The sequence below is a fragment of the Podarcis filfolensis genome (assembly GCF_964270895.1).
Source record: "Podarcis filfolensis genome assembly, chromosome: 15".
Taxonomy (NCBI): Eukaryota; Metazoa; Chordata; class Lepidosauria; order Squamata; family Lacertidae; genus Podarcis; species Podarcis filfolensis.
In genome coordinates, this window is record NC_139618.1 from 33,083,251 (window position 1) to 33,104,210 (window position 20,960).

Below are 20,960 nucleotides of genomic sequence, written 5' to 3' on the forward strand. Positions count from 1 at the left end.
GATCCTGAAGCTGAGACTCCAATACTTTGGCCACCTCATGAGAAGAGAAGACTCCCTGGAAAAGACCCTGGTGTTGGGAAAGATGGAGGGCACAAGGAGAAGGGGGCGACAGAGGACGAGATGGTTGGACAGTGTTCTTGAAGCTACTAACATGAGTTTGACCAAACTGTGGGAGACTGTGGAATACAGGAGTGCCTGACGTGCTCTGGTCCATGGGACACTATTAAATGACTAAACAACAACAAAACATATATATAGAACTGCAGCGATTTTGTTCTGGTTTTGCATGACAAGGACAGGAAATAAAGAAGTGAAATTGCTATTTAATTCTGGGACACAGTGGTGGCGGGTGATAACTTGCCCCCCGATTGCCATCAAACATTCCACAATATTTAACTATTTTGCTAGAGCTGTCTTGCCCAGATATAAATATGCATGCATCCCTAGAGAGAGGGGGAACGGCAGCTTACCTGTGTTTGATGATGGTGTCATCACTGGCGTTTCTATACAAACCTGGAGAGAGTGAGGTGCATGGCAAAATAGCATTAGACAGGCAAACCTGTCTTCACTGACAATTCATTTTATGACTCCCTGCCACACTGCATAAAGCCTCTTCCTAGGGCCAAACTAGTAAGACCACAACTTAACTCCTGACCTGGGATCAAGTTACCTCTTGGTGTGCTTACTGTATTCAGTTGCTTGGGGGGCGGTGTTCAAGAAAGCAATGCCCCCCACATACAATCACATGCAGTGCACATGCTGTGGCTTTTTTTTCATGCATCCCTGCTTAGAATAGAGCAGGGTTCCCTATGCTGACCCAGCAATCTCTGTATATCTCTTGGAAATCTTCCCAGGCCAAAACACTTCTCCCCAGGCTACATCCCTGCTTCGCACCCTCTTTGAGTGTTTTTGACAGGCTGGGATACATTCCTTGGTCTCTGATAACACCTATTGCTTGCCAGGACAGATGATAGGAGAGGGTTGTGTTGACTGTATGTAGAAACTAGTCTATCGTACGATGGTAAAGGTTGCATAATAGCTGCACCCACTTTAGTCTCCGGCTCTTCCTATCACTGAAACATGGCCCTCAGAAGGTTGCCTGGAAGGAAATGGGGTCCTCAGACTGAAAAAGGTTTTCCCCCACAGGTAGAGAGTCCTATTCAGACTGACACCCTACACTGAGCCCATTTACCCACCCGGAACCCATTGCAATGAGTCAGAACACTGCCCTTTCTATAAGCCTAAAGCCAGACTCTTTCTGCTTCCCTTACCTTCACCTAGGGCATATGGACGTCTCCGGCTGTACTGCCTGGCTTGCTGCTGGCAAACATAAACCGTGAACGCCATCAGCATGACCCAGAGTGCTGAGCCCACACTGGCAATGAAGACAGGTTGACGCACCACTTCCAGGATGTAGTTGGCAGAATGGAAGTCCGGGGTCTTGGCCATCTTCTCGACTGTCGGCTCTGGAAGGAAGAAGAAGGGTTTGGATTTGATATCCCATTTTATCACTACCTGAAGGAGTCTCAAAGTGGCTAACATTCTCCTTTCCCTTCCTCCCCCACAACAAACACTCTGTGAGGTGAGTGAGGCTGAGAGACTTCAGAGAAGTGTGACTAGCCCAAGGTCACCCAGCAGCTGCATGTGGAGGAGCGGAGACGCGAACCTGGTTCACCAGATCACGAGTCTACTGCTCTTAACCACTACACCACACTGACTCTCAGTGGAAGAAGGTGTGATGGTGAACTTAAGCCACAGAAGAATGAAGAAGGTTTGGGCTATGTGTACACACAGTAGATGAGCCCTGGCCGCATGGACAACATCTTCAGTGGGAGGCGCAGCTACAGGTGAGTGGCAGGGCACATGCTGCAGTGATGCCAGATGCCCATGGCAGCTGGAGGGGAAGAGGACCAACAGCAGGTGGAGCCAGAGCCAATGACAGGCAGAGCCAACTCATCCCAGTTTTGCTCCCCATCTTCCTCCCTACAAGGACTACACTGAGACTAAGGAGGAGGAAGCTACAGCCCTGTTAAGTATCATTGTTTTAATGTACATTGAAATGGGAAACAAATCTATAATGTGCCTGGATTGTACTGTGAAGAATGGCTGAAAATTTCCACTGAAGCTGATAACAGGTCAATCATTAAGCAGGGCTGTATCTCTGCTGGCTCAGTCACAAGGTGTTTAGCTCAGAATCACATGAAAAGGACTGTAGTACAGGTCTATGCATATGTTAATCTGGAGGCATTCAACTTGGGTGAGATGCTCTCTTTGTTGCTGTTGTTTGTATACTGCCCTATACCTGTAGATCTCAGGGCGGTTCACAACATAGAATTGCAAAATAAAAACACATTATTATTATTATTATTATTATTATTATTATTATTATTAATAAACAAAGACAAGCCAATAATCCCTCCTTTCACAGTCCATTTAAAAGGGCATCAGATGTTAATCGTCCAAAGGCCTGGTTAAATGGAATGTTTTCGCCTGGCACCTAAAGGTGTATAACAGGCATAGACAAACTCTGGCCCTCCAGATGTTTTGGAACTACAATTCCCATCATCCCTAGCTAAAAGGACCAGTGGTCAGGGATGGTGGGAACTGTAGTCTCAAAACATCTGGAGGGCCAGAGTTTGCCTATGCCTGGTGTATAATGAAGACACCAGGTGAGCCTCTCTGGGAAGAGTGTTCCACAAACAGGGAGCCACTGCAGAAAATGCCTGTTCTCATGTTTCCACACTCCAGACCTCTCATGGAGGAGGCACATGAAGAAAGGCCTCAGAGGATGATTTCAGGGTCCAAGTAGGTTCATATGGGGAGAGGCGGTATTGCAGTTGTGTGAATCTCTGACTCCAGGAAAACAGCCTGAGGCTAACGGAGGCTGCAATGGATAAGAGACAGAGCTTTGGTTTTTAGCTCAGACTGCAAGATATTTATAATCTAAGATATTATGCCTTATGTTGTGATCAGTATACGAAATTATGCAACTAAGTGGATGTAAATTTATTTGTTCTAAGTTGTTTTGAAGTTCTGTAAGGCTGGATTTAGGCACATCAAAGAAGCGTTTCAGTTAAACACTTTGTAAATTTCATAAAGGGAAATCACGTTGACAAAATACGGGACTCCACAGCGCCATCTGGTGGGTCACAGTGTTAGAACGCATATAAAAGTGTTTTACTTTACTAATATAAGTAAAGCTTCTGAACCATATTTTTGGGCTCTCGTCCATGAATTGGCACCATCCTCTTTTAAAGGCACCCTCTTTTGGTGGCCATCACTGGCACTGCTACAAGTCCCATCTACCGGAGCCAGCATAGTAAATGGTCAGGAATGATGGGAGTTGTAGTCCAACAGCATCTAGATTGCCACAGGTGTCCCCACCCTTGTACTAAGAGATCAGCTACAAAATAGCACCTCTGACCTACAGCACTGCATACAGGATTACTGGGCACTCCAATTCCAGCTCCATTGACTGCTGCTACCTGGACGCAGTATTTTTGCCCATTAGCCAGGCCTGTCACTTCTAGGCTGTGTGTTTCTCCACCCACTGTTCTGTTAGAGCCTGAGTGAGTTTCATTGCCCAGGAACCAGACCTGCAAACACAAGCCGAGAGAAGAAAAACGTCAGCCTGTCTCACACAGAGCGGCACAAGACAGCAATTTCTGCAGAACAGAAGCACACATGAGAGGAACCAAATATATCCTGCACAGAGTCACACATCTAGCAAAGCAGTAAGAGATAGATGCAATGTTGGGGAAAAAAGCCAAATAACAGGGGGTGGCTACGGCTAAGTTTGGTTTTTTTGAGTCTGTGGGCTGCATTTCCGGGGGGGGGCATGCCAGTAGTGTGTGAAGCCAGAGGAATTGATTGATTGATTAATTAATTAATTTTATTATTTATACCCCACTCATCTGTCTGGGTTGTCCCAGCCACTTTGGGCAGCTTCCAGCAAAATATAAAAACATAACAAAACATCAAACATTAAAAACTTCGCAATACAGGGCTGCCTTCAGGTGTCTGCTAAAAGTTGTATTGTTATTTATCTCCTTGACAGCTGATGGGAGGGCGCAGTGGCGTAGCGTGGGGGGTGCAGGGGGGCCGGCCGCACCGGGCGCAACATCTGGGGTTAGGGCAAATCCATGGGTTAGGGGGCGCAAATCCACGGGTTAGGGGGCGCAAATTACTTGCCTTGCCCCGGGTGCTGACAACCCACGCTACGCCACTGGGAGGGCGTTCCACAGGGAGGGTGCCACTGCTGAGAAGGCCCTCTGCCTGATTCCCTGTAGATTCACTTCTCGCAGTGAGGGAACCGCCAGAAGGCCCTCGGAGCTGGACCTCAGTGTCCGGGCTGAACAATGTGGGTGGAGACACTCCTTCAGGTATACTGGGCCAAGGCCATTTAGGGCTTGAAAGGTCAGCACCAACACTTTGAACTGAGACAAGAGATGAGGCAGGCTGCTGGAGAATCCAGGGAGTTGCAGTATAAACAGATCTAGCTCTGAAGAGGACTGTATACTATACAGAAACTCACAACCACACCTTTTGTTTTTAAATCCCCAAATTAGAAAGAGGATAAATTCCAGTTCCCCTGAAATGATTTCTGACCCACAGGGGTAAAAGGGACTGGTTGGTGGCACAGCCTCACAGCTCAGCCATGCCTGTGCAGACACATTTTCTAAGCAGGGAAGCGTTTTCCCAACTAAGTCCTTCTCCATACTTTCTAACTAAAGAGTATACTGTGTGTCTGTCCCTTAGTTAGAAAGTATGGTGAGGGACTTGGTAATGGAAGAAGGGCTGGGTTTAAGAATGGGGGAAGGCGAGGATTGGAAGTCAAGCACTTTGAATTGTGCTCGGAAACTTACTGGGAGCCAGTGAAGATCCCAGTTTAGGCAAAAGTGGGCAGGGCAAGGAATGTAAAGTTTTATCTCTGTAAAGTAGACTAGTTTCTACAAACACACACACGCCCCTGCCTTGCCTCCACCCAGACAGGCAAGAAGCATAGAATTCAAGGACACATTCTAGCCAAGTAAAGACACTTGAGGAGTGAAGCAGTACCAGTGAGGGGTGTGACCTGCTGAGAATTCTGAGGGCCAGGTCGAGATGTCAGGAGGGCCACATTTGACCCCCAGGCTTGCGATTTCCTACCCTGCCATGGAACGTAAGTCCAGAGTCAGTGCACCTGCCGTACATGTATAATATACAAGGAGCATGACAGCAGGCAAAAGAGAAAACGAGCCTTGAAATGGCAAAGTAAGAACCAGATGAGGTGTGGGTAACCTCTGGCCCTTCAGATGCTGCTGAACTTCATCTCCCACCATCCCTGTCCTTTGACCATGCTTCTTAGGGCTGATGGGAGCTGTAGCTCAGAAACACCTGGAAGGCCAAAAAATTCCTCATGCCTGTAATTATTTCAGGAAACATAAAGAAACATAACTGCATGCCACTCAAGCACATCTCTAGTTTCCCCAGTTTCCTCAAGGACAACAGCTGGATAATCCTGAAGGGTTGCAACCATAGTTTCATCCACCCCCATGAAATGCTCTATTCCACCAGACCTTGGTGAAATAACATAGTTGCAACCCTTAGGGGTTTTTCTGCATTTTTTTCTTCTTGTTTTTTTTCTTGGCGATGCAACCATATAGAAAATACTTCTGTTATGTACAGATATGTTTAGGGAGGTGGAGTTCATGGATCAGGGCAGGTGGAGAGAGAGAAAAAAAATAAAAATAAAAATGGGTGGGCGAAGAAAAGAGAAAGGGGTGACATGGTAGAAAAGAAGGGACCATGCTTCTTAGGGGTGATGGGAGCTGAAGTTCAGAAACACCTGGAGGGCCAAAGATTCTTCATGCCTGTAATTATTTCAGGAAACATAAATAAATGTAACTGCATGCCACTCAAGCACATCTCTAGTTTCCCCAGTTTCCTCAAGGACAACAGCTGGATAACGCTGAAGCTTTGCAACTACAGTTTTAGTTTGATCCACTCCCATGAAATGCTGTGTTCCACCAGACCTTGGTGGAATACCACTTAATCATCCTTCCTCCAGATTCCTTCTATCCACCACCATCAACCAGATATTGTGGTACCCAAATGGCACCAATTCCATTCCTCCTTACCTGGTAACCTTTGATGATACCATTGTGCATGTCTTGTGGAGGGGGCTCCCAGTGGATGATCACAGTGCCATTCGCATCTTGAAATGTGGTGATGCTGATGCTTTCAGGGGAAGCACCAGGCACTGGGAAGAAAGGAAAGGATGGGGTTGCTGAGATATTTTTTAGGAAAAGAAGGAGCAAAAATTATTTGTGCAACAGGCCTCTAGCCACGTGCTATTATCTACTCTGTTACCTCCTGCCTCCTCCATACAATTCAACAGCTCAAGATCATGAGTTCAGGACTGAGGGATCCCAATCCTTTGCATGCCTGGTGGATCTCAAAGGGTTCTCCAAGAGGGGTGGCGAAATTAGCCTTGGGCTGGCACTATCAGCAGAAGACTAGAGAGCGTGGGATGGGGGAAAGTTCACATTTGAATTATGTACTCTGAATTCCATTTCATGACAACAAGGCAGAGTTCATATGCTCAGTGCTGCCTGGGTTTTGCAAAGGTGCAAGAGCACAGAAGAATCCTACTGGCCTCCAAGGGCTAGGTCAAAGCTCAGCCACATGCTTTGTAGACAGAAGGTCCTGGGTTGGTTCAGTCTTCAGTTAAAGGAGCCTCAGGTGTCACAGCTAGAAAAAGTCCTGTCCCTGGCACCTTAGAGAACTGTGTCCAGCCAGGTGAGACAATAATGGGGGAAATGGATCAATGGCCAAGGGAACCTGTGGCCCTCCAAATGTTAAGATTCTAATTCATATCACCCCAGATCATGCTGGCTGGGGCAGTTGGAGTCTAACACATCCAGAGGGTGTCAGTCGTCAGAGGATCCAAATCCCCACGACAGGTTGCCAGGAATGGATAAGACAAGGGAAAGTCCTTACCAACTGCTTTTTATTCAATATTCACAGAGAGGAGAGGCTTGGAAATGCAGCCTTTTGGAATAACGATGTTTCCCCAAGTGAGTATCCACCCCCCTCCCTCTTTCCCTTCATGCGTCATCACTATGGGTGCTGAGAAGTGCCCTCTGCCTTTGAGCTCTTTGCTCTCCTACTTTCAATGCTCGCCGGGTTCTGGAAGGGGTTGGGGGTTGGGGAATGCTTTCTAAAGACACTGCATCTGTCAGCTGTCGCCCCTTTGGTGCTTCTTCTTCTCCTTCTTCCTCTCCCATTACTGCCCAGCTTTCCCCCTCATCTTCCTCTGAGCTGTGATCTCCCTCAAACCCCTGTTGTAATTCTGAACTGTCTTCTTCTCTGGAAGGGGCAGGCTGGGGAGGCGGTCTCCGCCATTCCTCCTCTGCCCAGTGCCTGACAGAGGGCCACACATGCCCAATATAACTCATTTCTTTATGTTCACATGCACCCCACTGCCTAAGGAAAGTAAACTGCTAGGCACAGATCACACCACATCACTGCCGCTAGAGCAGGAATGAGGAACCTGTTGCCCTCTAGATGCCTTGAAGGACTGCAACTAGGTGTAGCCCTGCTCTAGATGTATCTCTGCTCGACTACAACTTCCATTGTCCCCGGCCATTAGGATGTGGTGACTGGGACTGATGGGAGTTGGAGTCCAACAATGTATGGAGGGCCAGTGGTTCTCCACCCATGTTCCAGAATATTTAGTGTTCAAAAAGAGGAAGTGCTGAAGGGTCATACCTTCTTCTGGGATCCAGAGGTCCCTTACGTTGCTGTCCAAGCCATAAACCTTCCCTGAATATGGTTGCACCTTGAACTCATACTTATAGCCTCTCTCAAGCCCTGGGACGATGGTACGGTGGTTGCTTTGGACGTGCCATTCAGCCCAGTGTGTGGTCACAGGCAACAGGGAGCGATAGAACACCACATAGCCATCTATGCGCTGGGAAGAGGAGACAACCTTCAAGACAATAGGTGGGAAATTTGGGTTAACCTCTGGCTCAGAGTAGGAATGGAGAAAATTTGCCAGTTTAAGCTTCTCTCCATTTCTCATTCTTCCAACCTTAAATTCACTTTCCCTGACTCTCTTGGCTTGCAAATTCTTCCTTTAAAAACATCTACACAGAACTGCACACAATGCATGCATTTAGTTATGCAGTTTTGACTACTATACACATTTTCTTCAATATCGTGTGCCTTTTCATGCACACTTTTTGGCTGGAGAATGATGTCATAGAATTTGGAGGCGTGGGTGGGTTTTGAAGGATGACTGCCTTTCAGTTGACTTGTTGGTTCACAAAATGTGAATTAAGCAGGCTTGTCTTAAAATGCAACGTTGGTAGATTTCTCTCCCAACCCTAAATCAGAGAGAACTGTGATATCTGGAGAAACCACAGCATTGTTTGGGTCAAGCAACTCTTGCAGATATAGATGAGGTCCCTGAGGAACACAAAAGCTATGGAACAAAGTGGGAGTAGACAAGAGCCAAACGGAATCTTCACCTCAAATTAAATTAAATTAAAATTCTGCAAGCTTTTGCAATTCAACTCTGAACAGCCAGCTCAATTCAGCTCAAAATTTGGATTTTGAACAACATTCATGAACAGATTAAAACAGCAGTGTTCAATAAATCCCTGCATTTTACAGCTACTTTCTCCCTTTCATCCCCACCTCTGCTGCTGCAGGAAGTGGGAGAAAGATGCCTGCATTTTACAGGCTTCCTTTGGCTGTGTGTGCCTGTTCCCTGAAAACAATTTAACTCCCACCTGTCAGCTGATAAGATAAATCTTGGGTTAAATCCTCCTGGGAACAGGCATCCACACCTGATGCAGATCCAAAACCTGTCTTGCTGAAGTCACGTCAGCCGATTGAGAGGTGGGCATGATTTGGGGAAACCACCTTCTGGGCCCAGCTGAAATGGCCCATGGGTTTAGAGCATGCTGCCCCCGTCTATGTGCTCTGTTACACCTTTGTTATATCTAATTCACCTTCCAGTGCAGGTGGGCTGCTGGCGTGGAGGGGACAGCAGTGACATTTGCCAGGTAAACCTTTGCCTCCATCGGCTCCTTCGGTACATCTTTTGGCCTGTCCTGCTTGCTCTGGCCAGTGTCCAAGGGATCTGAAAGCCAAAAAACCAGACTCAAAGGTGTATCCTTGGAGAACCTGGACTTTACCCAAATTGAGAGGTGATAAGATCAGTCCTTTTGGAGTCCCCCCTTCCTTTGCATTATGCTTAAGTTTGTGCTGCTTTCTTACAGGATATGGTGACCAACGCAGCTCACAATAAATGAAGGCTGGCAACATCAATCCTGCCATTGTGGGAATCGCTTGCAGGCGACCCCCAGTGCCTGGAGACAGAAAGTCTGGTTGTGCATCCATAGCAATGACCAGAGGAGGAATGACCGCTGGGAGGAACTCAGAGAGAAGAAACTGCTTGGTGCATCTGCAGCAACACAACCGGATGCCTTCACCCAGAGCTGCCATCTACGGAGGGCCATGGGGGCCAGGGAGCCTCCAATATTTTCAAGAACCCCACCCCCAATTTTCTGGCAATCCTCAACAGGACATGCCAGAATGAAGATGCTTGGCTCTGCCTTGTCCATTTGAGAATCACCAGGGCAACGGCAACGTGTTCCTTTCACAAAGGTAAGGTGGCTGGCGGTGGGAGAGTGGGCTGAGTTGGCCTGGCCGGGTTGGGGGGAGGTGTTGCATATCAACTTCATGCACAAGCGAAGGGCCAACCCAATGTTGGTCACAACTCAGTGCCTATGCCTTCATCTGTCCCCACTGCAACAAGACATGTCTCTCCAGCCACAGCAGGCGCTGCAACCTTTTCCCAACAGTTTGACTTCACCCTCAAAGGTACACTCCTCCATAATCTCCCAAGGCAGAGGGATGCCAGCAACAGCAATGATCAAAATACATCATTGTGGCTTTCCTCCATGGCCTTCCCCAACCTGGTGCCCTCCTAGTTGTTGTTAGGCTACAGCGAAAAGGTGAGGAACCTTTTCCAGACAGATGGACATCTTCCAACAGTGGGCAACCTGTTGAAGATCTCACGCCAGTGGTGTGTAGAGTCAAAGGTAAAAAGTGTGGCCAGAGGCAAAAAGTCAACAGTACGAAAAGCGAAGGCAGCAAAACAACAGGCATAATTCTCATCCCACTATGGTAGGCTACCTTCCTGTCACACAGAAGCCAGAGGTTTCTACACACAGGGCTAATCACAGGGGAAGAGGGGAGCATTTGTCCCAGGGCCTCATACCAACGTAACCATTACTTGGTATGTGTGTTTTGGCATTTGGTTAATTTCCCCACTTATCTTTTATGCACATTGAAGCAAATTGTGACACCCTATCTCAGCTTGGAGCTGCAAAATTTAAGAAAGAAATGTGATTTGGCAAAAGACATAAATGTTCTTGTTAACTGATTTTGTCACATGCTTAACATCAACTGTTTCCCCCCCTCAATTCTTCTGTGCATTTCACAGAAAAGGAGTAGAAAAACATTTGTTAAATTAAAAACAGAAAACACCTCTCACTTTTTCTCTCCTTTCCAGAGGTGGGCATACGCTCCTATTTTGTTTTCATGTGCTGTCCTTTTTTCACAGCTGCATAATGTCATGAGTTGGGGGGTGGGGGACTAGGCTGTAGGCTGAGACCCTTCGAATGCCTGACTGTCCCTCCCCTTCTAATTCTTGGAATAGCAAAACTAGCTTCTTGGTGAGGTCATTCTTTCTTCAGGCAAACCAGAGACATTGTCATAGCTGGCCAGGTCAAGCCCTCGAGGAGCAAGCCTGGACACAGGGGGAGTGGCTTGGGAAGTGGGTGTGGCCTGGACAGGGTCCCAAGGGCCAAATATTTATATTGATAAGAGCCGCTTACCCTGCACAGTTAAAGATGCTTTGGCAGAGATGGTTCCCACCTGGTTGCGAGCAGTACAGACATATTTCCCAGCGTCGTTCATCGTCAAGTGCTGAATCTGAAGGACGTTTTCTCTGTTTACTTCATACCTGTGGGGAGCAGTGGTATGGAACCCACAGTCAGTGACCGAGGCTTTGTTCGCAAATGCATGTACATCCCTAAACACAGCTGCAGTGTCCGGAATAGGGCCTGCATGTGTGAAAGAGTCATCACAAGTCCGCTCACCCCTTTTAGGTGTGGTGGCATTGCAGGACGGCAGAGGCTCTTCCAAGGTCCCAACGAGGGGGTAGCATCATCACAGCCCCATATGGATAGGGGGCACTGGCATAAGCCTGCGCCTCCTATCAGAGATCGGATCCTAGCCTGCATCCCAGATTGGCAAATGGGGATGCAGGCTAGGACACGGGCTGGACCGTGGGGAGGAGTCAACGGGGTGGGAAGGCTGTTAGAATTCCTTCTCCGCGAATGCAGTCATGGGATTGTTGTTTTTCACATGACGGTGTATGTTTTGACTCCACAAAGTTGGAAGTGACGGAAACAGGATGTTTGTGTTACTGTGTTCCGTGAAGTGGGACTATTGTCCTTTGTTCATTCTCTTTGCTGTCTGATGCTAGAGAGGGAGGGAGCCATGTTGCAGTGCTCCGTGTGCGTTTATATGTAAATAAAGTAGATTAGCCAAAATGCTGAGTTGCTGAGTTCTGTTACACAAGCTGCGAAGACTCTGCAGATCCCTAAGTATGCCGATGTCTGTTGGCATCGGTCACTGTGATGTTCGGGCTGAAGAAAGCTTTTGAAGCTCCCAAACAATCAACCAGGAGGGAGAGAACATACCAGTCGGGCTTGTGTCTCTGCAAGGGTCCTACTCGAGTGTAGGACGAGCTCCTGACAAAGGCTTCCCTTGGGTCCATTCCCTGGCAATTTAAACAGCCCTCACGTGGGGCCCTACCTGCTTTCCCCTTGTCGGGTTTCCCACCCACCCTCCCTTGGTTCAAGCTGATGTTTAAGGACTTTGCTGTAGCTACGGCGGTTGCCGTTTTATGGGACCAGGTAGGAATTTGTCCACTGGGCCAATTGGCTCCAACCCGGTGGTTTTGCCTACTTCATAGCAATCGTCACAACTTGGTTGGGCATTGGGGCAATCTTGGATGGAGGGGAGGCTGTAGTCTCCGCCTGCCCCTCCAAATGCTGGGGTATCCCATTAAAGGGATCCAGCGGGAGTGGCCATGTCTGTGTGCCCAGGGGGGGCCAGGGCCGAAGGCACTCCCCCAGACAGCAGTCTCTGCAGGGGTCACTCTATTTTATGTAAGTCTTAGGACACCCCTACCCACCCAGATTAACCTATGTATCACTTCCAGTGGGCAGGACAGAAGCATTTTGATTGCCCCATGCCCAAGCCAAACCTCTTTCATCTGTATTCAATAAAGTTATGGCCTGTTGCAATCCGAACCAGTCTATGTTGTCCCTTATTTGTCTGAGGGTTGGGGGCAGAGGAGCACAATGCCTGGAACCCACAGTAGCAAATGCCAAGGACTCTGTTCTGATGTCATGCTACTCTTAGCACCGTATGTTCCAGGGGAGGCCATTCACACATCCAGCTCAAGGCACGCTCTGTGTCGCTCTGATGGTAATGTTAAGTGATGAGATAAAACATTGGAGCAGCCTTGCAAATTGGCCCTGGATAGCTCAGTTGGCTAGAGAGTGGTGCTGATAACACCAAGGTTGCAGGTTCAATCACTGTATGGGACAGATGCACATTCCTGCATTGCACGGGGATGGACGAGATGAACCTTTCCAATTCTATGAAAAGCTACTAGTCTATGATGATGATGATTCTTTTTTAAAAAGACCAACTTGCAATAAAAAATTACTGGCCTGCTAAGAGGCGAGTAGTCTGCATAGCCATACACAGAAGAAAGAAAGACTGATCTGTCCAACGCTAAATGACCCAGAAGCTAGATCCAGCAATGTTTGGCTTCTTCTATTTCCACAGTTTACCATTAGGCTCATCTTTAGGATTTGCCACCCAGAGAACAGGGTGCTAGATGGGCCTTTGGTCTGATCCTGCAGCCAGGCTCTTCTTAAGCTCTGCCTTTGTTCCTCTGAGCTGTCTGGCAGTAGCTAGGTGACTTAAAAGCAAAACCTGAGGAATAAATCTACAGTGGGAGCAGCATCAACCCTTTGATGTGCTTCCTATAAACACCAACTTTGAGACCTATTCTGACATTTGAATGGCATATATTAATCTGCAAGTGTAATTTAAGATGGATGTTTATTGTATTGCGAATGCGGGGGCGAAACTTTTCTGTTGTTGTTTTCCCCCCTGTCTCTTTTTCCTTCTTCTGTCTTTAATAAATTTACAATTAAAAAATCAATTAAAAACACACACAATTTGATCTTCCTTTCACAAGCTGCAATGCCGTGGCCCAGCAGAGAGTGACATCCAGAGAAATCCTCTGAATCTAACAGGTATCCTCACCTTCCGGAGGGAAGCTCTCCCGTTTCCTTGTGCCATTGGATGGCGGGTGTTGGGTCTCCGTGGACTCCACACATGAACAGGACGGTGCTGCCAAGCTTGGCCACGACATCATTAGGCCTCCGAGTGAATACTGGTTTTTCTTGGATAGAAGCAGACAATCTAATCAAACCAAATAGTCCTTTAGGGTTATGGAAGCTCTCACTAGCAGAGTGGGTTTTATGGGGTCGGAGCCCACCAACATCTACTCAGAGTAGACTCCTTGAAAGTAATGGGTCTAAATTGGCCATGTCTCTTAATTTCAAGGGGTCTACTCTGAGTAGGGGGTCACGGGTGGCGCTGTGGGTTAAACCACAGAGCCTAGGACTTGCCAATCAGAAGGTCAGCGGTTCGAATCCCCGCGACGGGGTGAGCTCCCGTTGCTCGGTACCTGCTCCTGCCAACCTAGCAGTTCGAAAGCACGTCAAAGTGCAAGTAGATACATAGGTACCGTTCTGGCGGGAAGGTAAAGGGCATTTCCGTGTGCTGCTCTGGTTCACAAGAAGCGGCTTAGTCATGCTGGCCACATGACCCAGAAGCTGTATGCCTGCTCCCTCGGCCAATAAAGCGAGATGAGAGCAGCAACCCCAGAGTCATTCATGACTGGACCTAATGGTCAGGGGTCCCTTTACCTTTTACTCTGAGTAGGACGAGCACTGGATACAGCACACGGAGCCCAGCCACCCAAAGACATAGCTGCTTTTCAGCAAGATGACCCACCTCTCTGTCCATCCATGCTTTCATATTAATGCTCTTTCCCACACTTCCTAGTGATGGAACCAGTAAAAAGGAACTCAAAGGAACATAGGAAGCTCCTTTATACCAATTTAAACCATTGGTCCATCTAGGTCAGTATTGTCTGCCGGTGGACTCTGACTTTCCAGAGTTTCAGACATGGGACATACCCAGTCCTACCTGGTGTCAGGCTTCAGGGAATCGCCTTCCTCTCCCTTTTGGCAGCAGATAACCAGAAGAAAGGAAGGGAGTATTCTTACCCGTTAGAAACTTTAATAATGACAGTGAGAGAACAAAGAATCCCTGTCCTAGGAATGGCGGTGCTCCCAATTAAGGGTGTCACCCACTTCCTCCCTAGTCACCCACGTCACTACTGTGTCTTGTACCCTGAGCTCGTAACCTCTTTAATTTCTGTGCTGCCACCTTATTAGCTTTTCTTGACTTGGGCTGAGCGGATGAACTCTTTCCAGAGACAGTGAATCTGTTAACTCTCTCTCTCCCAGTGCATCTTCTCCTAGCTGTTCCCCACCCAGTATTTCCTAGCTTTTGCCTTCTGAACTATGTCCCTCTGCAAACCACTGTTCCAAATCTATACTGTCCTCCTGCTCCTGGGAAGATTCAGGATCCTGATCAGGAGCAGGGGGAGGGGGAAGCTCCCACCATTCCTCCTCAGTGGAGCCCTCCTCAGTGCCGTCCCTGCCACCTGGGGACTGAACCTGGGACCTTCTGCTTGCAAGACAGGTGTTCTGCTACCGAATTATGGTTTTTCATATTCAGTTCATATTCTGGATCTGAATACGCTAAATGATCCAGCTGCTTATAATGATGCCGCATCCCCAAAGAAAGCGATGTTCATCATCTCAATAATAATAATAATAATAATAATAATAATAATAATAATTCATTATTTATACCCCGCCCATCTGGCTGGGTTTCCCCAGCCACTCTGGGCGGCTTCCAACAAAATATTAAAATACAATGGTCTGTCAAACATTAAAAGCTTCCCTAAACAGGGCTGCCTTCAGATGCCTTCAGAATCACTTTCCCTTTCAAAAATTGACTTTCTAATATGTTTCCCATTGGCTAAGTAAATACCTTTATCCTGCCGGCTTCAGTACGATGCACAAATGCAATACCTGATGGTGGTGGAAATGATGGGAAACAGATACCATGATAATTCAACAGTTATGGTTGAGCGATGCTCTCGTTCTCTCCATAAGCACTTCTGTGCTCTGCGCAGTTAGGTGAAGCTCATGTCTATATATTTTGCCAATCAGCCCCAATGTGGCACTTATCTGTGGTGTAGAGATTCTCACCAGCTGATGGAACACCCACCAAGGGCATAGTTCACCCTGGTGGGGAAAGATGGGAGGAGCAATCCCTGTCCCCTTCCTTACCCAAAATGGAGACCAAGGCAGCTCTGCTTGCTCGCTCTCCTACTTGATTGGTGGCCATGCAGACATATGCTCCCGCGTCGCTCTTCAAAGCATGCACTACCAAAAGCTTTGTGTTGGTCACCTGTCGAAATGGGATGAGGTAGGGGAGAAAGAATATGTTGGAGCTCCATTAGTATTTCCTTGTCCCTTTTGATGTGTGGCATAATGGTTAGGGTGTTGGACTATGACCTGGGAGACCAGAGTTCAAATCCCCACTCAGCCATGAAGCTCAGTCGCCTTGAAGCAGTCACCAACTCTTAGCCTAACCTTCCTCACAGGGTTCTTGTGAGGATGAAATGGGGGAGGAGCAGAATTGTGTACCCCACTTTGAGTTCCTTGGAAGAAGGTGATATATAAATTTATTAATAAAAATATATTTTAAAAATTGTCATATTGTCTGGGAGTCTGTGAAGTGCCTTTTCTCTGGCCAAAAAAAGGACAGCTGGCTTAGCAAGATGGCTTAGCAACTTCTCTACACATTCTTCAAAGCATAAATACACCCACCCACACAATATGACATCACAACATCACACAATACATAATTGTGCAAAATAACTTCAACATAGCAATGACAACACAGTGCACAGTACAATTCCTAAGCCCACTAAGTACATCCACTTAGTGGCTTTATTTTCAGATAAAATATAGCTAAGTTCCTCAGTGTAGCCATCAAAAATGGGAAACTGGGATACAACGGTTAAAGAGAAGATGAATTCCAAGCCAAAGTTGTCTGTAGTTTAAAATTAGTTTTGATAATGGGGTTGTTGTTGTTGTTGTTGTTTTGTTAAAAATAAAAGGCAGAATCTGTGTGTATGTATATTGCCCTTTTATCCTCTCTACTGTGGTTGTTGCGGCTACATTCCCATCTTAAAGCACATGTCTTCCACCCCCAAATCCTGGGAACAATAGTTCTCAGAGCTACAATTCCTGGCACCCTTAACAAACTATAGTTCCCGGGATTCTTTGGGGGGAAGCCACGTGCTTTAAAAGATGTGGTGCAAATGTGACTGTGATAACTATACACTGTATCTGATATGGGCTGCATTTATTGATTGATTGATATCATTTATATCCCACCCCCTTCTCCAAAGAGTTCAAGGTGGCACAAATGGTTCTTCCCCTTCTCATTTAACCCCCACAACAACCCTGTGAGGTCGGCTAGGCTGAGAGATAGTTTCTGGCCCAGGGTCACCCAGTGAGCTTCATGGCTGAGTGAATATTTGAACCTTGATCTCCCAGGTCACAGTCTAACACTCTAGCCACTACACCACAGAGGCCCTTAAAAAAACCACAAAAAGCATTGCTACTAGATGTATTGTTTTTATTACCTCATAATGACCATTTTCCTCATTTATGGGGACGCCGTTCTTTTTCCACGAAACGGTTGGCTCAGGGTGTCCTCTAGGGGGCAAGCATTCCAGCACCAATTGTTCTCCAGCTGTCACCACCAAGTTGCTGGGATGAAGCCGAAACTCTTCTTGCAGAGCTACGAGACAACACAAATATATCCTAAATAAAATTTCTGTATGGGGTGAGCAACAGTTTCCAGTATTCTTTGGGGGAAACAATTTGATTTAACTGCACATATGTGAATGTGGCCTACAATTTTGCAACTGAATTTGTCAGTACAGTCATACCTCATGTTACGTCCGTTTCATGTTATGTTCTTTCAGGTTATGTCCCACGGTGACCCAGAAGTACCGGAAAGGGTTACTTCCGGGTTTCGTCACTTGCGCATGCGCAGAAGCGTAAAATGACATCACGCATGCGCAGAAGTGGCGAATCGCAACCCATGTGCGCGCAGATGAGCTGCTGCAGGTTGCGCTCTTCTCATTTTATGAACGGGCCTCCGGAACAGATCCCATTCGCAACCAGAGGTACCACTGTATGTGTTTGAATCCCACCTGAAAACAACAACCGTCTAGAAAAGTGGCGTCCAAACTTTTTTCAAAGAGGGCCAGATTTGATGAAGTGAAGGGCCATGAGGGCCGACCAAAGGGCCGACCAAAGTTGTTAACTTTTTGAGCTTTTTAATGATTTTACTGCAGAGTTGTTGAGCTTTTTTTAGGAAGTGATACATAGGTTAATTTAGGATTTTTTTAGGCCCCCAAAATGGACTTTGGACACGTCTGGTCTAGAAACACCCTAAATTAGCCACATCAGTAGAGGGTAGCCCCGCACTGGACTACCGATCACGTAATAAGAAAAAATAGAAGTCTAAGGTGCAAAAAGTTGTTCATTGTACATTAGGCAGTAAAGGGGGATAAGGGTAAGAATCCTTTTTTTGCCCTCTGGTGCTGACTGTGTTTATGCAAAGGAGCAAGACATGCAGCGTGGTTTTTAATTACTCATTCATTTCCAGAGGTTGCATTTCGTAAGCAGAATCAAGCACGGATCCAGCTGCCTTTCTGCTCCACCTGACAAAATTAACCTGCTCGATTTGGAGGCTAAACTTCCATGTTCTAACACCAAGGAAGGATGACGCAGTTAAAAGGATCACTCCTTAAGCAGTTTAATTCCTTACAAATTAAGGGCAAGAGCCAATAATAGATAAACGTGCTAAAAACAACAACTTCAATAAGGAAACTATCAGTTGAACAAAATTCCAACCACAAAGTCATTGGATGTTGTGAGGGGTAGGGATACTTAAAACAGGAAAAGCTGAACCAGCAGAATCAATCATAAACCATACTAAACTTAAAAGTGAGTTTATTTGGTGCAGCCACTCTGTTGTAACAGCAATAAAGCACATCCCATTAATTTCAATTAGTGTGTTGAGCACATGTTTAACTCTCTCCCATCAACGTCAATGGTGCTTACTTCACTTGCGCTCAATGATTGTACCCTAAGATTTTTACCACTCTTCAAAGGCTTTGAATTGCCTTTCACATGTTTACTGCATCAAGAGAGCGCTGCAGTATAAATTCCTTAATTCTGGTTTGTATTTTACCATTACTTTGTGGATTCTAAAACACACACACACACACACACACACACATCCAGTTAATGTGTTTTTAATCGTTTTCAATGATGGAGTGTAGCTACATAAACAGAGGAGATGGAGCTTAAATAGGCGCCCAAGTCAATGATGATGATGATGATGATATAGATGTAAGGAATTCAATTAACATTGCCATCCTGGGCGTGCCATTGTCAGAGAAGCCATACTGAGTAGGTTTGCCATATCTTGAAGAGCAAAAAAGAGGACAGCCTGAGCCGCTGTCAGCACACGTGCATCTTTCCCCAGCTTGGGCCAAGCCCAAGCAAAAAAATACCCCAATAAATGAATAAATACCACCACCCCGCCCCTCCAAAACCTGACATTTCCTTTAAAATGTAAAAATCCCCCCGGATGGGCATGTGGCCTCCCAAAAGAAGACATGTCCTGGATTTCCCAGACGTATGGCAACCCAAATGCTCAGCTCAGTGGGACTTCTTCCCAGGAACATGTGCATTGAATTGCAGCATCAATTGCCTGCAAGTGTGCAGTGTGGAGTTAGTGTGTGTTCAACCTTGGTACGAGGCCAAGCAGCTGAGAAAACTCTGCAACACGCACACACACACACACACACACACACACACTATTCCACAACAGTTGCTAGCCCAGAAAAAACATACTAGCTCACATGCTCAGGTGCACGAAAGGCAGGAGTGGGGAATTTTTTATCCTTTGGATGTTGCTGAACTACATCAATGCACCCTAGCAAGCATGCTTCCTCGCCCTCACTTTTTGGAAAGAAAGAAAGAAAGAAAGAAAGAAAGAAAGAAAGAAAGAAAGAAAGAAAGGAAGAAAGAAAGAAAGAAAGAAAGAAACAAGATGCTGTGCTAGATGGGCCTTTAGAGGCTTCTCAAAATTATCATTTTTCCAAGTGTCAGTCTTCTGGACTGTACAAGTAGCCATTTAATGTCACCTGTTGTCCCACTTCACTCAAAGCACCATCAGCTGCTGCTCTTTTGAACAATACAAAAGACCACCAGGCCATCAAAAAGAGGCCTGTTGACCAAAAGCCCCCCCCACTTCAACACTGCAGGTTGCATGTGATGCTGATGCTACTCAGAGCAGATTCATAGAAATGAATGAACCTAAGTGAATCAGGTCCATTAACTTCAGGGTGCCTACTCTGAGTAGGAAACTTGCATTGCATATGCCTCCATTTCCCAAAGAGACCAGCCACAAAGGGCAGCGCCACCAGTTCTGCCACACTGCATACTGAGCCTCGGGGGCACTGCAACTATGACATCATGAATTGAACAGAACAGAAGGGGAGAGGCAGGGGTGCTGAATTTTGGCCTCACACAGGGCACCGCTGAACTTTGAAAGACCAAAGTCCACCCCTGCCAGGCAGATACCTTCAAGAAACCCACAAGCAGAACATGAAGGGAGTTGCAGTTCTCATTTCTTAGTACAGAAAGTATTGATCTGATGTGTAGAGATCCTTCCTATTCTACTTGGTTCAAGAAGGTTCTGGAAAGTTTTCTTTCCATATGAAAGAAACAGGCAGAAGGTTCTTGTTTGGGTTGTTTCTTCTGAGAAGCTGAGTACAGCTGGTTTAAACTGGTTCTCTTATCTTTCTGTCAAGGCCATGCTGACTATAATAATAAGGCCAGAAGGAGCCTGGGCTCTGAGCTTACTGTATCTGTCTCTTTGTTCTGGTGTGCTGTTCTGTACGCTATAGTGTTAAGGTTTAGTCTTATTATAAGTCATTGTAAGTTTTATTGTAAGTGCTGCAACTGTGCCAATCCTGAATGTACTGTCGCGCCTTGGTTCTCAAATGCCTCGGTACTCAGACGTTTTGGCTCCTGAACGCCGCAAACCAGAAGTGAGTGTTCCTGTTTGCCAACGTTTTTCATCCAACAAGCCTTCCGTGGCTTCTGATTGAGTGCAGGAAGCTCCTGCAACCAATCGGAAGCTGTGCCTTGGTTTTCGAACTGTTTCAGGAGTCGAACGGACTCCTGGAACGGATTAAGTTCGACAACCAAGGCATGACTGTATTGGATTTGTGACCATTGTGCTCATTTGCCTTCAGTAAAGCTCTGCTGGATGAAGTACAATTGCCTCTGGTCTACTTTTTGGAAATTCTGTATCGTGTTTAAGTTTTTTCCTCCTTCACACCAGCAAAGCTCAGCTGGCCGACAGGGAGAAGCCCTTGCCTGCTGTTACTGCCCATCAACCGGTACTATTCACAGATACAATGCCACTGAACCTGGAGTTTCCATTTAGCCATCAACACTAATAGCCATTGATGGGCTTATCCTCCATATATTTGTCCAATCTCCTTTTGAAACCATCTAAGCTAGCAACCATCACCCCATCCTGTGGCAACAAAATGAGAACTAGCGTGGCTA

The 20,960-nt window shown here is 46.6% G+C and overlaps 1 protein-coding gene across 10 annotated transcripts in view; it reads right to left on the reverse strand.

The window, feature by feature from the left end:
- ROBO4 (roundabout guidance receptor 4) overlaps positions 1–20,960 on the reverse strand; it is a 104,713-nt gene that overhangs the window by 55,193 nt on the left and 28,560 nt on the right. For all 10 annotated transcript variants that reach the window (XM_083588362.1, XM_083588356.1, XM_083588355.1 and 7 more), the window contains exons 3-12: positions 16,943–17,100; positions 15,576–15,696; positions 13,408–13,546; positions 10,893–11,020; positions 9,000–9,130; positions 7,753–7,972; positions 6,120–6,241; positions 3,425–3,596; positions 1,272–1,466; positions 471–513 (exon numbers count right to left, since the gene is read on the reverse strand). In XM_083588362.1, the coding sequence (XP_083444488.1) occupies positions 471–513; positions 1,272–1,466; positions 3,425–3,596; positions 6,120–6,241; positions 7,753–7,972; positions 9,000–9,130; positions 10,893–11,020; positions 13,408–13,546; positions 15,576–15,696; positions 16,943–17,100 (1,429 nt within the window). The remainder of the gene's footprint in view (positions 1–470; positions 514–1,271; positions 1,467–3,424; positions 3,597–6,119; positions 6,242–7,752; positions 7,973–8,999; positions 9,131–10,892; positions 11,021–13,407; positions 13,547–15,575; positions 15,697–16,942; positions 17,101–20,960) is intronic.